Source organism: Canis lupus, chromosome 26 (genome assembly GCF_011100685.1).
Source record: "Canis lupus familiaris isolate Mischka breed German Shepherd chromosome 26, alternate assembly UU_Cfam_GSD_1.0, whole genome shotgun sequence".
NCBI classification, from domain to species: Eukaryota; Metazoa; Chordata; class Mammalia; order Carnivora; family Canidae; genus Canis; species Canis lupus.
The window spans coordinates 7,250,791-7,266,527 of NC_049247.1; the positions used below are offsets into that span (position 1 = coordinate 7,250,791).

General features: G+C 41.3%; 1 protein-coding gene across 19 annotated transcripts in view; it reads left to right on the forward strand.

Annotated features, from left to right (window-relative positions):
- Positions 1–15,737, forward strand: part of CLIP1 (CAP-Gly domain containing linker protein 1) — a 124,192-nt gene that overhangs the window by 56,812 nt on the left and 51,643 nt on the right. For 12 of the 19 annotated variants that reach the window (XR_005379127.1, XM_038574921.1, XM_038574927.1 and 9 more), the window contains 6 exons: positions 759–981; positions 5,282–5,479; positions 6,083–6,186; positions 7,980–8,040; positions 9,310–9,342; positions 12,348–12,452. Coding sequence is in view for 18 of the 19 variants with exons in the window: in XM_038574921.1 (XP_038430849.1) it covers positions 759–981; positions 5,282–5,479; positions 6,083–6,186; positions 7,980–8,040; positions 9,310–9,342; positions 12,348–12,452 (724 nt within the window). In the remaining variant the exon portion in view is untranslated. The remainder of the gene's footprint in view (positions 1–758; positions 982–5,281; positions 5,480–6,082; positions 6,187–7,979; positions 8,041–9,309; positions 9,343–12,347; positions 12,453–15,737) is intronic. The other 7 variants (XM_038574928.1, XM_038574936.1, XM_038574940.1 and 4 more) reach the window with 4 other exon arrangements.

Sequence of the window (15,737 nt, forward strand, 5' to 3'; positions counted from 1 at the left end):
CTCACTGAGCCACCCATGCACCCCAAGAGCTACATTTCTGTTTCCTAAGACTCCTATGATTTTTTTCCCCCACTAGAATTATAGCTGTTCTTTCTTTTTTTTTTTTTTTTTAAGATTTTATTTATTTATTCATAGAGACACACACACACAGAGGCAGAGACACTGGCAGAGGGAGAAGCAGGGTCCATGCAGGGAGCCTGATGTGGAACTTGATCCTGGGACTCCAGGATCACGCCCTAGGCCAAAGGCAGGCACTAAACCTCTGACCCACCGAGGAATCCCTATTTTTAAGACTTTTTTAAAAGAGAAATTATAGTTTCATAGCAAAATTGAGAGGAGGATACAGAGAATTGCTGTATATGCCTTGCCCCGACTAGCCCCATTATCCGCATCCTGCATCCGGGTGGCTGTGTGTTACGACCTTTGAACCAACATTGACACATCACAGTCTGAACCCTTCTACTGTATGTCAGTAGAAATATTTATTCCCTTTGTACCTTAGGAGCACTTTAGCAATAGATGAGTAATTTTGTCTCTGTGTATCATAAAGTAATTCATTAGTGTGTTTTCTAAAACATTATTGGGGTTATCAGCCCCCATACATGTGAATGCTGCATGCTGGTTGATTGCCCTGGCTTACTGATAGAATTCACAGCAAACCAGTCATGAATTATAACCAAAAAATGATGCCTTTGCTTATAGTTCTTATTTCTTGTATTTAAGGTTTTTGTCACTGCTTTTATTGTTATTTTCTACAGGTATTTTCAGTGCCAACCCAAATATGGCTTGTTTGCTCCTGTGCACAAAGTGACCAAGATTGGCTTCCCTTCCACTACGCCAGCTAAAGCCAAGGCTGCTGCCGTGAGGCGGGTGATGGCGACCACGCCCGCCAGCCTGAAGCGCAGCCCTTCCGCCTCGTCTCTCAGCTCCATGAGCTCAGTGGCCTCCTCCGTGAGCAGCAAGCCCAGCCGGACAGGATTAGTAAGCCTCCCTCTTCTCACCGCATGCCTCTACCTTCCAGACACCATAGACACCTGCTGCTGTTGGACCTGCTTTGCTTTTGGAGCTATTAACTTGCCTCATACTAAATGTTAGCTGTAGCTTGCAGAGGCCCATTCTAGGTTTCATAAAACAAAGCCTTTAGCAAGAAGACAAGTTTGGAAATAGTTTTGAACACCATTTCAGCTTCTTAGGGCCCTAAGATATACCAGTTCTTGCTGAGTCTGTAGTGACTACTGGGAGTCTAACATATGGGATGATTTCTTTTCTCTGAAATTATTTGGGGCACAAGAATGACAGGAAATTTGGAGGGGTCCTTTTCCTCAATGACCTAGGTCTCTCTGACTTCAAACAATTTGAAGGACTAAAGTATTTTGAGAAAAGGCATGTTCTTAGAATTTCGGTAATATGTTAGTAGAGTCTAACCCATGGAAAACCCTCAGTGTGTGAAGTGTTCCTGACTTGGGCCAGAGGACACAGAGGGGAACTAGTGGAACTTGAAATGATGCTAGGAAAAGCCATGTCTTGTTTCTCTCTCTATCTCCTCTCCCTTCCACTTCCTTTCTCCTGCTTTTTCCCATTTAGATCAGTAAAAATAGAATCATCAGAATTAAAATAGGTAGTGGTGGCTCATTCTGTTTGTTAATGTGGTGTTTTATTAGGGTCAAAACAATAACTTCTTGGCTCATCTCCTGCCAGTAATTTTATTTACTTGAAGTGAGGCAAATACTGTTTAGATTTGTAAGGCTGCTCTGCACTAGATCACTGCATTACAAGTAAACTACAGACAGGAGGGAGAATATTACATGGTGTGATCTGGAGTAAGGCTGCTGGCCCCTGGTCTCATTTGCCATCCCTTCCGTGGTCCTCAGGTCCTCTGGGAAGAGAAAGGGGAGGAATCTTTCCTTCAAGTGTGGGGTGAGGGGGAGGAGTGCTTCTGTGCCAACCAACTGGACTTTCTCTTAAGTTCTGGTAAACTAAATACCTATTTGGACTTTTTCATTTTGCATATGAAAAGAAAGTCTAAATCTTCAGCAGAAAAATTACAAATGGACTTTGACAATAAAAGCTTGACAAGAACAATGACAGAAGTGAAGCCACCCCTCTTTGGACAAAGCCTCATTTAGCAAATTCATATGGACATCTAGTCTACCTTGCTAATCCAGGAGCAAGTGCATAGAAGTGTCTTCTCTGGATTACAAATTCTTTCTTGAGTAACTTTTATTATGTTGTAGTTTTAAGTGTCTATCTCTTTGGAAGAGAATGAAGCACTCCCCACTCCCTCCTCTCTCTCCTCTTTTCAGACCAGTTCTAATTCATTTTAGCTCACCTCAGTGAAGAAAAGTGATGAAAGAGAAAGGAGTCTTCTTACCTTGTAAAACAGCTTGTTTTTGTAGATAGTTTATTTTGGAGATACACCTTGTTTTTATAGAGAGTGGCTATAGTTTCTAAACCAAAAATCACCATAAAACAATAAGCCAAAAACACAGAGGGTATGACTTCTAGAAATATATCTCCACAGCATAATCCCATGCATGTATATGAAAATGTCTAATGATTCTTTTTTTTTTTTTTTCTTCTAATGATTCTTTAATGCAGAATGGTCCTCTGGGAGAATTGAGCACAGAGGTGCCCAAACTCTTCTGATCTCCTACCACCTAAGTGCCTGTTATTTTGTCATAGTGCCCCTAGGCCAAAAGAAATAGCTAGGAGTTCTATTTATTAAGCAACTGGGTCCAAGCAACTTAATATTTATGCTCTAACAGTTTAGTAGCTGTCCAAAAAGAATGATATACATTAATTGAGAAAAAAAATGTTTTTAATTCAATCTTAAATAACCACACTATTAGGTTGTATGCTCCTGTTGGGGACTGCACATCCTTATCAGACCATGGAATCTTACTGAACAGTGCCACCCTCATCACCCTCATTTCCTGTGACACATTGATTTCTTTTTCTACAGTACTGGCTTTTTGTCACAGCAGCAGCCAAAACCTAGCTTTGGGAAGACATAATGTTACTGAAAGGAATATAGTACAGTTGCCTCAAGCTGGTAGTTTGTATGGTGTCTAACAAGTGTTGCTGTGTTTCCCTGGAAATTTGAAAATATTCCACAGTGCCCAGTGATTGTGCTGTAGGGCCCTAGGGCATCTCTGTGCAGGGAACCTCAGATTTAGTACATTCAGGAAGAAATGTTAATACGAGAAAGTATAATTTTAACCATAAAAATGATTAAAAGAGTATCCTTCCTCCCATATGTTTAAGAAATTTTACTAAATAGAAACAGCAAAGGACAATTTGGGTTTGATTGCATTCCTGTACTCTTATGGTTGTCAAGTTGCCTATTTTTTTAAAAGATTTATTTATTCATTTCAGGGGGAGGGGCAAAGGGAGAGGGAGAATCTCAAGCAGACTCCCCGTTAAGCACAGAGCCCAGGCAATCCTGGTGGCTTAGCGGTTTAGCACCGCCTTCTGCTTGGGGTGTGATTCTGGAGACCTGGGATCAAGTCCCATGTCGGGCTCCTTGCATGGAGCCTGCTTCTCCCTCTGCCTGTGTCTCTGCCTCTCTCTCTCTCTGTGTGTCTCTCATGAATAAATAAATAAAATCTTTCAAAAAAAAAAAAAAAAAAACCCACAGAGCCCAATGCGAGGCTCCCATCTCAGTTTTGATATGATGACCTGAGCCAAAACCAGGAGCTCAACCAGCTGAGCCTCCAGGTGCCCCTCAGATTGCCTAACAGTTGATTGAGGGCAGATCTTCACTCTGCCTCCTGGAGGAGGGCTCAGGCTGATGAAGGGCATTGAAGTGGCAAAGGAGGCTCTGATTACAGGAGATGAAGGCAGGGCCCACTCAGTCTAGATCCAACGATCTGGTCTCTACCTCAACGGCCTTGGACAAATGCATGCCAAGGGATGAGGCCTTTCCTAAATTCCCTCCCAACCCTTGGAGTCTTGCTTGGAAGAATGCTGTTCAGCTTGTCCCCATTACCCATTACTATGAGAGGAGGGCCTCAGGGTGGAGGAATCTGTGTGAGAAACAGCAGAGTAGCAGGGGACCCTGGACAGGTTTCTTTCTCCACCTTTCTCGCCACTGCCTTTCTGCCCCATTTCTTAATTCCCCTCTCTTCTCTTCCCTCCTCCCCTCCTCCTCTTTCTCCACTGGTTGTTTTTCCCTCTTTTTACTTCTCTCCACATGTCCTCTGTCTCCCTTTCTCTTACGTGTGTGTGTACCTGCACGCACAAAAACACACTTTTGAGGGTGGATAGAATTTCCCTCTTCATAAATGTCTCTGGTGATTGGGATTCAGGTCCTCAAGTTCTGGATTCCTGGGTGAGATCTCCTGTGCCTTTCATTTGTTTAAAAGTTTTTATTTAAATTCCAATTAGCTAACATACAGTGTTATGTTAGTGCCAGGTGTATGATCTAGTGATTCAGTGCTTCCATCACCCGGTGCTCTCAGGACAGGTGCTCCTCTTCATCCCCATTACCTGTTTGCACTCATCCTCCCTCTGGTAACCATCCGTTTGTTCTGTAGAGTTAAGAGTCTGTTTCTTGGTTTGTCCCCTTTTTTCCCTTTGCTTATTTGTTTTGTTTCTTAAATTCCACATATGGGTGAAATCATCTGGTATTTGTCTTTCTCTGGCTGACTTTGCTCAGCATAATACCCTCTAGTTCCATCCACATGGCAAGATTTCATTCTTTTTTATCTGTGCCTTTCATTTTGAAAGAAAGATGAAGAAAATCCTGACAAAATCCAGCTGTTTAATCCATAAAAGGAAAGTTTATGACTCCAGGGGTGACCTCTTGGTTACTTACTGGTAGTTAGAAGCTTTAAGAGTGGAAGAAAGTCTCCACCTCAAGTCTGAGGAGCAAAAGACTGGTCAAAACATCATAACAAGAACATCACTATTAATGAACCTTGGGGAGAAATGGAGCTTAGAGAAACTTCTTAACTGGGTTCTCTGGGATTTTTCTAGATTCTGACAAGGCCCTGTCAGCTGAGCTCAGGGTACCTTTGATTGGAGCCACTTATTCTCCTTCCAAACATCTTTCTGATTGTCCCATGACCTCTTATGTTGATGTGTTATTTGTGATAGCCACAATCAGGAGGCCCATGCTGTCCTGTTTCCTTGATGACAAGCTTTTCCTAATAATTGGCAAGCTTGGGAGCTGGGACAGCACTTTTGCTTTGCTGAGGAGATGCCTGCCGTGCATGCCTCATGCCCTCCTTGCATCCCCGAAAGCATCATCGCCCTTCACTTCTTTAACTTTCCTTTGCAGTTGACTGAAACCTCCTCCCGTTACGCCAGGAAGATCTCCGGCACCACTGCCCTCCAGGAGGCCCTGAAGGAGAAGCAGCAGCACATTGAGCAGCTGCTGGCTGAACGGGATCTAGAGAGGGCGGAGGTGGCCAAGGCCACAAGCCACGTGGGGGAAATAGAGCAGGAGCTAGCTCTGGCCCGGGACGGACACGACCAGGTGAAGTCTGCTGCTGACCTTGTTTCAGAGGTGGTGATGGGTTCTAAGATGACCTTGTGGAGATGGTGGTGCTTTCTAACTCGAGGGAGAAGGCTGAGTGGCGAACCTGGTGCTTGGAGCCAGGGAGCTAGTCTTGGGAGCGCTGAAAATGAGTAGAAATGTCTTTGCTGGGCTTGTTTGAAGCTGTGACCTGGGGTACCACTTTGTATTGTTAGATGAAGTTTTGTTCTTCTTGAGTCTACCTTAGTCTTTCGGTCTTTACATCCAGGTCTTTTGGCCTGTGTCAGGGGAGCTTGTTTACTAGGACCTTACCAACGACTGCAACTCCTGTTTTGTAGATTATCCTTTGTAAGCGTTTCAGCTTCAAAAAAGATGAGTGTTGTTTTAACATTGCTCTCTGTTGTTGTAGTGCTGTGGTTTTTCATCCTCCAGTTTCCAGGATTGCGGCTGAGAAGTAACCTATTAAAGATCGTAGAAAGCATTTCAGTTGTAAAAGTTATAGAGTCTTAGCTGTAGCTACTTAGCTGTAGCTCTCTGGAGGCAACCCTGGGCCTGTGTCTGGGTCAGAGAGAGGCCATTCACTGACACCCTTGCCTTTCCCAGCATGTCCTGGAATTGGAGGCCAAGATGGACCAGCTGCGAACAATGGTGGAAGCTGCTGACAGGGAGAAGGTGGAGCTTCTCAACCAACTTGAAGAGGAGAAAAGGTGATCTCAAATTGTTCCCTTGGTGCAAGTGTGACCTTTTCTTTTTAAACAATCTTAGGAAAACTTCTCATTAAGGTGCTAGCCCTTAGAACCAAAGGAATGATTGTGTATTCAGTGGAAATTAAGTCTTCGTACTGCCTGAGGAGGGTTTGTATGGATTTGACTGTTTTCTTAAGAAGTTTGGAATCATCTAGACATACCCTGCTTCGTTTAACAGCTATTTATTGAGTCCTTGCTATGTGCCAAACATCCTTGTGAGAATGGCCTCAGTGTCATGAGATTAATTCAAACCCTGTTTCTACCTGGAACTGTTTTTGGTGAGAGGACATTGTGGGTGCAAGTTACTTCATGTTTGAGAAATACCTTCCATGTATCTAGTAAAACTGTATTATGTCTGGTGAGTGATACAGGGTCCCTGTCCTTGAGAAACTCAGTATGATGAGGAAAACAAAACTTCTGAGTGAAGCAGTTAGAGAGCATTATCCAGGTCAGGATGGAATCAAGTGCTAAATTGTGTGAAACAGAGGAAGCAAGTTTGGTTCTTCTTGAGGCTGTGAACCAATACGATCTCTGAAAGAGGTGTCTGCATGGAAACCATTGGGACATTTCTGGGTAATAGGACATGTGTCCTCAACTGCGTTTAATGCCATCTTCTGTCCTTGGTGGCAGTGATTTAATTCCATAGCCGTATGGTCTGAGTTCAGGACAATCAAAGGTGCTGTTGTGGTAAGGGATATAGTGGAGGTATATAATACAGTCTTTTACCAAGGAAACTATTTTCTCACTAGAAAGAGAAACACTACACATAGGAAATTCTGTTCTTGGAAAATTCTCTTCGTATCTTAAAAATGGCTACAAATAAATGAAAGATAGTAACAGGACTTTGTAGGACCTTCTGAGTGCCAAGGTAACAGTACCATTTGCTTTGGTTCTTAAGCCAGCTCTTGGTCTGCTGACTGCTGGGCCAGAAAAATGTCCTCCCGTTTCAGGCTCACCCTTCAGTGAGCTAGAGGGTTGTAAATTATTTATGATTATATTTCTGATTCAACAGAGTAGACATTTTCTTAACTTTGCCAGAAATGCTAGTGAGTTCAACAGTTTTGGTTTCTGCAGACAAGTTATGAACTTTGTCCCCTTTTCTTCCTTACACTCCATTTTGTGAAGATTTACAATCTGGAGGTTATCTGGATTTTGTAAATCTTTAGGATATCTTATTTCATTGATTGAAACCCAAACCCAAAACAGATATTTTAAATGTGAAAAAAAAAAAAAAAGTGACTCGTTCATAACTTTATTCTCCCAGTCTTGGAACAGGTACTAGTATTATCCTTGGGCTTTCTGTGTGGGTGGCCTGCTAACCTCACCCTAAAATATCTGACCTGGGGTGATATAAAGAGATTTGTTTTCTGTGCCACTTTCCCCTATGTTCTATAATTGGAAAGTAGAAATTACAGACTTGAAATCTCAGAACCTGTTTCTGTGATAGACCTTTTCCCTTTAGGCTGGTCCCATCTTGATTAGATTCACTCTGCTGGTTGTGACCAAGGAAACCAGGTGGTTTTTTCAACTCTCACCTCATGCCTCCTGGAATCAGTACCTGGATTAAACATTGGAAGCTTCCTAAGTAGAATAGAGTTCTTAGATTTATAAGCCAGATGCCTAAAATTGCATTTCTTTCTTTTCTTCCATCATCATCTGTTACATTCACGAGGGTATTGATTATGGATCCTTTTTTTGGTAAGGCACATGTGTTCCTTGGTTGCTTAAATGCTCTGTTTCGATTTTATTCACAGGAAGGTGGAGGACCTGCAGTTCCGGGTTGAGGAAGAATCCATCACAAAAGGAGATCTTGAGGTAAAACCCCTCCAGCTCTCTACAGCTTTCATGGGTACTAGCATTCACAGATCTGGATAAGATCATTGTGCCAGAACAGGCAGCAGAGGGAACGGAAGGAGCCCCAGCCAGCCTTGGGCTGTGGGCGAGGTTCCAGCTCAGGTGCCAGAACCTGTCCATGGGCCTGGGACTGTCATGTCCTGACTCCAGTGACCCTGTTAGGTTTTTACTACTCTTTTCTTGCACTTCAAAATTCACAACCTTAATGGAGTTAATCAAGTCATAAATCTGGCAGTGTGTCCAAGTGAGACTCTAGATGTTCCTCTGATGATCAGAAATGGCCTTGTAAAGAGCATTTTTAACTTCATCATAATTGTTCCCAAAAAGTTATTTTGCTTTATCTCGGCTTTGCTTTTCAGTTGAGCTGGATAAATTTTTTATAATCTTGTAGAAGGAATAAATACATGTTCTGGTAATTGATTTTTTTAAAAGTAATTATCTGAAGAAAAACAAGAGCCATTTGTATTTCAGCTTCTTTTACTTCTATGGCATATTTTACATTCATGGAGATTTCCTTTAGCATCAATTTCTCATCTTTTAACAACTATTCATATTAATTTAAGTGGATGACAGATTTAAATGATTTTGATGCTTTTTAAACCACTGCTAGATATATGACAAATATAAATTATTAAATTATTCAAATTTTGCAGATTTTTGGTACTTTAATCTGTAATATTTTAGGAAAAATTGTACTTGCCTGTGCAGTTCCCAGAATATACACTTTTGCTGCTGTTACCAGTTTAGAGCCTGTTGGCGGCCCACACCATGCTTCCATTTCAGAGGCCTTTCCAGATAGGAACTCTGATCCCTTTGGAAATTGTCTTCATAGTCAACAGAGAGTAAGGAAGGCATTCTCCAAGTTCTAGTTTTATAAGGCCTAGAATTTAATGGATTATTCATAATTCAATAGTTCCCTTCTTGGCTCATTTCATATATAGTCACATCCCTTTAGTTGACTTTCGTGTTGTTTTCATCCATTTAAAAACACCCCAAAGTCTCATTAGAAGTTTCATATCATCAACTGATTCATGTGAGACACAGCCAAGGATGTTCTGGGGAGGAGTGAGTGAACTCTTCCCATCAGCACTAGGCCAGTGTACTCTGTATGGTACAATCATTTGAAATTAATCAGAGTTAGGGTTATTTTGAAACCCTATCACATAATCAAAACTTTAGTGGAATCTCTCCTTTTGTTGTTGCTTAATTTTTTTATTTTTTTACTAATAGCAAAAGAGCCAGATTTCTGAAGATCCTGAGAATGTAAGAGGGCACTTAACTGTGTGGAGATTTCCCTTGTTAACACAGATTGATGACAGATTAAAATGCTTATTGTTATACTCAAATACTAACTCCATAATCTGACCGGAGACATTGACCTTAATATTTCTGTGCATGTGGCTTTCAAAGCAATTATGTTTGTATCCTGAAAAAATTGTATCTAATGACTAAGCTGTATAAATCCATTTAGTGAATGCATAAGCAAATGTTTGCCTTCTGGAGAATTTTGCCAACAAGAAGGAAAAAGGATTTTGTCTGGGGGCCTGGCCTCCTTCACTTAATTCATAATGCCTTCTCATTTTAATGGAATCATTCCAAAAAAGATGATAGCTAACGGAAACATGCAAGATGAAGGAGTTAGAGAAATTCTGTGGGCAAGTTTACCCAAGTGGTCTAATTTCATTCCCTTGAGAGTAGAAGGGCATGTTGGGGGCCATTGCCTTTTTGTGAGCGCCCCCTTCTGGCCAGTGCCCACTAGTGCATGTGACCAGAAATACAGGCATGGCGTGTTGGGGCCGCAGTATTTTCCCTGAGTTGGTGAAACTAGAGACAAGCATTCTTCAGTGAAGACACTATGTGCTTTAAATTTATTATTATCGAAGTGAGATTTTTCTAGTAGCAGTGCTACCAGGCATGTAGGTATTTTTTCTTCCCCTTGTCCATCTGATGAAGATCAAATACCCAGCTCCAATCTCACCTAAGTAGCCTCCATAGCGTGGTTCCTCCTGGCACACTGCCAGCTGTAATGCCAGTTGAAAGAAACCTCAAAACTTCTGGTTTTGTTTTACCACATAAGAGAGTAAAATTAAAGCAAAGATTTTTCTTCCTACTGCTCCCTGGCAGCTGAAATAGACAACTTAAGGCCGGACTTGTAAAAAGCCTCCGTTCTGAAGGTTTCCTTTTTGTGAAGCTACTTCAGTGATCTGGGTCTCTTTCTCCTCCCAAAACAGGCTCCCTCTGCACTCATGTCAGTCTGCATGGGGATCTCCCTCCTGCCTTTCTTGTATGCTTCTCGCAGAGCCTTTGCTTTCCCTCCTAATCCCTTCCCAGGACCTTCCTCTCGGGATGTTCTGTCTTACTGTAAGAAAGGAATACTTTTAAAAGGAGGGTAGTCCTGCACAGCGTGACATTTTTATCATACACCGTGGCATGGAAGTGGATCACTAGTTCCCTTGCTGGTGATTGCTCAGACACAGCTGTAGAGTCCCAGATGGTTTGTATGCATACCCGCCAGCAAGGAGGGATTGTGGTCATCTGGAAGATCTTGGAATGGGAAGATACTTGCTTTTTATCTGGAAGTAACAACCCTTCACCCAGAAGACACTGAATTCAGTGTCAGGAGGTGAAGAAAGATTATGTTGCCTTTTGCTTTTTACTCCTAGTTTTAGATATCAGTTCTTGAGGCTGTGACCCCAATTATGTAGATCTGGATTAGATTCTTGTAAAAGCAGGTAAATTAAACATGTTCTAAGGCACATAAGGACCAAGGGGACTGTCCAGACTGTTAGGTCTTGGGTTTTATTTCATTATTTTTGTTGAGTGTAAAGAGCTGAAGCAGATGAAGAAACTTAAATTTTTTTTTTCACTTTTGAAATATTTCACGATGGTTTATATCTGGTTCACAAGCATAGTGACCTCTTTTATGTGTTGAAATCCCTAGAGGACCACCGGAGTCATTAAAAGATGTTTATAACTTAAATAATCCACCTTCTACTTAAGCTGTGCACTACTTTCTGTTACTTTGTTTAGAGTTTGTTGTCATTTCCGTGTTGCTCACATTTGTCCAGACACAGATCTGACCAGTTAGAACCAGAAAATACTTAATATAAGTGACTAGAAGCTGCTGAGAGTAGCTCTGTCCCTAGGTTTGATCACTTGGTTCTGCTGCTAACCTTTTGAGTGGGGGAGGTGGTGGGGAGAGAGGTATGTTTAGACAGATTATTCCCATGAATTAAGATCATGCTGTTAGAGGTTACTTTCTGAGTTCTCCATCAAGTTACATCTGAGTTAAGTGATGATGGGGAGTCTCTGAAGTTTTAAAACACAGGATCTTATCAGCTCCTTTTGCATGGAGTTCAAACTAAATGCCTTTGGCCTGAGTCACCCATTTCCCACTCCTGAGGTGATAATTACTTCATCCTGGGCTGGAGAAAAATGAACCCTTCACCAGCTCTAAACTCTCCTGAGCTGAGTCTCAGAGATGGAAGCTATCAAGCATAATTGTTACTGAATTTTCCCATGTAAATATGATCCCCTCCTTTTTTCCCTTAATGACACCTAGTTTTTGGAAAACCCACTGTTGGAAGGAAACTAGGGGATCAGGAAATGTTAAGAATGCCAGACCCTTTTTGTTCATCTCAGCAAAGGCCACTGGTGTGATTTCCTCAGCTCTAGTTTCTGGATTCCCTTCCTTAGGCTTAACACTCCACGTTTGTTCACATCAAATTGTACACCATAGCACTGGAATCTGCCCTTGGGACTTACTGAATACTTGTAAGATTTATGACATTGTATATGCCATATTTAGGGGATAGCCATGATCATTTTGAGGGTCGATTTACTTGTTAAAGTCACCGAGTCAGTTACATACACATTAATGTCAAATGGCTGTTGTGGGGAGGGGGCAAATGATAGTTTAGAGGAATATTAACTATTCTAATTTGTGCTGATCAACCTCACTTATCAATATAACTTATATTTGGCTGCACGCATCTGACACTGCTCATCCCGCCACATGTGTTTTCACTTTGTCTTTCTCAGTAGACTAGCTCGTGTCCCCTGCCCACCTCATCCTGTCATCCATAGCATTCATCTGCACCCCCAGCACCCCCATCTCAGCCCATCCTCTGCCCTTCTCCATTTCCCTTTTTGTTCATCCTTTGGCGGAAGGTACTGGTGGCTCAGCCTGCATGCCGCTCTCTCTCCTCTTGTGCTGGCATGTCATGGTGGCACTGTTGTGTTCTCTTCCTCTTCCTTTTTACTAACAGACGCAGACCAAACTGGAGCATGCCCGCATTAAGGAGCTTGAACAGAGCCTGCTCTTTGAAAAGACCAAAGCTGACAAACTCCAGAGGGAGTTAGAAGACACTAGGGTAATGGTTTTCACTGTTTAATGAAGCAGACCCGTGTATGTGAATGGTGACGCCTCGGGGGACGTGCCTTGCAGTTGTCCTGAGCCTTGACCCAGTGGTTCGACCTGAGTTTGGTCTTGGTGCTGTTCAGGTGCTCATGAGCGTAGACTGATGGGTAGGCACAGATGTTTCATATCAAATCTTTTGTCAAAGGTAAAGACTCATTCCTTTGGTTGACTCAACCAAAATCAAGATCGGAAACCCTACACCTGTGTATAGACTGCATGGACATCCACAACCACATTTGAGGCTCTTTGTAGTAATACCTTGGAATACATTTCTCCAGTTTTGCCACAAGCAGTCAATTGTCCTCTTGTTCTCATATTCTCAGTGTCAGGGGTTTCTGAATAATTTTTTGTTACTGTTTACTTCACCTCTCTCTTCCTGCCTTCTTCCCTGACCTTTTGGGGGAATTGAAACACTGGATCTTTTGAATGAGAGTTAAGGACTTTCATCTGAATGACTTTTTTTTTTCTTGATACCTGATCTGTCTTTGCATTTCCCTCCTTTCTGTCACCAGTAGATGAAAATCTCAGTGATCAGGAGGGAAAAGTGCTCTGAGAACAGAATGGCTTCCTGTAACCCCAGCTCACTGTCTCTGGCCCTTGGAGCCAATGCATCAGTCACGCTTTCACTTATTTTTGTATTAAAGCACCTATATAGTGCTTATTTGGTGCTGGGCACTAGTCTGAGCATTGCACCAGTATTAACTTACTTCATCTCACCTAAACCCCAAGGGAGGTGGTAGCAGTGTCCCCATTTTACAGATGAGGATGAGGGATGGAGAGATTAAATAATTTGCCCAAGGTTACACAGCTAATAGTCACAATGCAGCCAGGATTTGTATCTAGAACATTTGGCCCCAAAGTCTGGCTCTTGACCACCACAGGGTGGAGTCTATTATGGAGGTAGTTCTGTGCTAAAACATTTAATAAATAATCCAACTCATTTACATATAAGAGGACGTGTATGTACATATATCTTTTAAATCACAAGTTTGACTGTCAGTGGTTAAATTGCCCAGATCCTTAACTACAAAATTTCAAAAATTACTGTCTCTGATCAAATTTGATATCCTGATTTTTTTCTTTTGAATTATTGTATTTGTAGAAATTTCTTTTGTTGAGAAATCATTGACTGATCTAAAAATCTAGATAATTAATTTTTCTTCTCTAAATCATAAGCTTTTTTTTTTTTTTTTTTTTTTTTTAAGAAGAAAGAAAATGTTCTCAGTTGGCCTCAAAAGTAAAGGTATCTCCTGTGTATTTGGTAAGGAAAAAATCCTGGTAGTTTGGTAATGTTTCTTTGTTACCTGAGAGCCAATGACTTGATCTGGGAAATACAAGGGACTGATGATAAGATTGGGTTCTTTTACTGGAATAGCTGTTGAAGCAAGGAGATGTATACGTATATCTATCGATACGTATTTTTTTTAACCTGTGAACTCCTCCCATGTACCTTTGTCAGCAAACAGCTTGGATAGATGCCCTTTTTTGTTTTTTTCTTCTCTGTGGGTAAGAAGGCATCTATTCATAGCATGGTTTATCCAACTATTCCAGATTCAGGTTGTGTCCTTTCTATAAGAAATAAATGCCTTCTGTTGATCCTCACTCTTGGCCAAGTGTGAAACCAGCCCATGAACCACTTGTGTTTCTTATCACCTACCTTCCTTTTAAGAAGTGCTTTAGAATTCCTTTGAGCCAGTAAGTCCAGTTTATGAGCAAGGTGTTTACTACTGCAGAAAAGTCGCAAGAGTAAGATACCTCACTCTGGTGGGAGAGGCAGACACAGCTTTGCTTGAGGGCAAACTTTGGGAAGTAAAACAAAAAATGGAAGAGCTATAGAAATGCTACAGTATAATCACGCTATTCTTTTTTTCACTTATTTTTTACTTGACATTGACTAATAAAGACTTCTTGTCCTATTGGATTTATTTACATTCTAGACCTTGTAGTGTTGGGGTTTATTAATGTTTTAGACCTTACTTTGTCGCAACAAACTCTTGGACACCCTACTGCCTGCCCCAGAAGAAAGTATGTAAAGAAACATCTTTAACCTGGAGCATCTCTGACCCTGAAGCACACTAGTTACAGTCAGCTCTGAAATAGTTAATGACTCCCTCAGGCAGGTTTCGGAGACTGATTGCTTTCTTTTCCTGGTCTTTTGTGGACAAGTTAGTGTTTGTTGGTCTCACAGTTTGCAGGTGGGCAGAGGAAGCGAAGGAAACCCACCTATCACTTTAGAGGCACTGGGTGAGAGGAGCCTTCCACCTGGAGGAGTTTGGATTCTTGAAATTTGTTCTTAAATCATTCACGTTCCCTTCTATTTCCTAGGTTAGTCCAGTCATTCATTTCTATCCCTGAAGCAACCAATTCCCACATAATTTGTGTACTACACTGGCTGGCTAACAGGTATCAGAGGGAAATAATTACTTAAGAATAAATGGACACAAGTTAAGAAAGTGTTTTTTCTAGTCCTGGGGTGTTTGTTTAAAAAACAAACAACAAAACAGATTCCTGGGTGCTGTCCCAGAGCTCAAATAACATCAAAACGTGGGGGCGTGAGAACCTGCCTTTTAGACCTGCATCCCAGGAGATTGATGTCTGAGAACCACTGGGTTAGGGGAACAAGATATGTATATTAAAATGCCAATAGAATTATAGAAACCAAAAAGGGGACTCCCTAAAGATTCTCATATGTAATTACAGGTAAGTAATTGTTCTTATTTTGTCTTTTTAGAAAAGGTTAGTAAATTATTTTTTCTTCATTATCCAGATAAAGCTTTCATTCTACAGCTAATGTTGGTATTCATTGAAACATTTGACAGGTAATTTCACACCTTCTTTACCAGTGGTAGCCCACAGAAGTATAATACCAACCACATGTATATAATCGAAAGTTCTCTGCCACCGACATTAACATACATTTTTAGTAGATAAAAAGAAACAGGTAAAATTAATAATTGATTTAAACCACTATATTCGAAATAATATCCTTTCATCCTGTAATCAGAAAGTAAGGTAGTTACATCATGTAATAAGTAAAAATTAACATATTTTATGTTCTTTTCCCCCCCGAGTCTTTAAAATCTGTATATGTTACACATACACCATCTGTCACATTTGCAGTGCTCAGTAGCCATGTGTGCTGCTTTACCAGATAGCACAGGTCTTTAAAATCACCTGCATTAGATAAGTGAACATTTATACATGCTGGGTGAAGCAGAGTAGGGGAAAACCAAGTAAA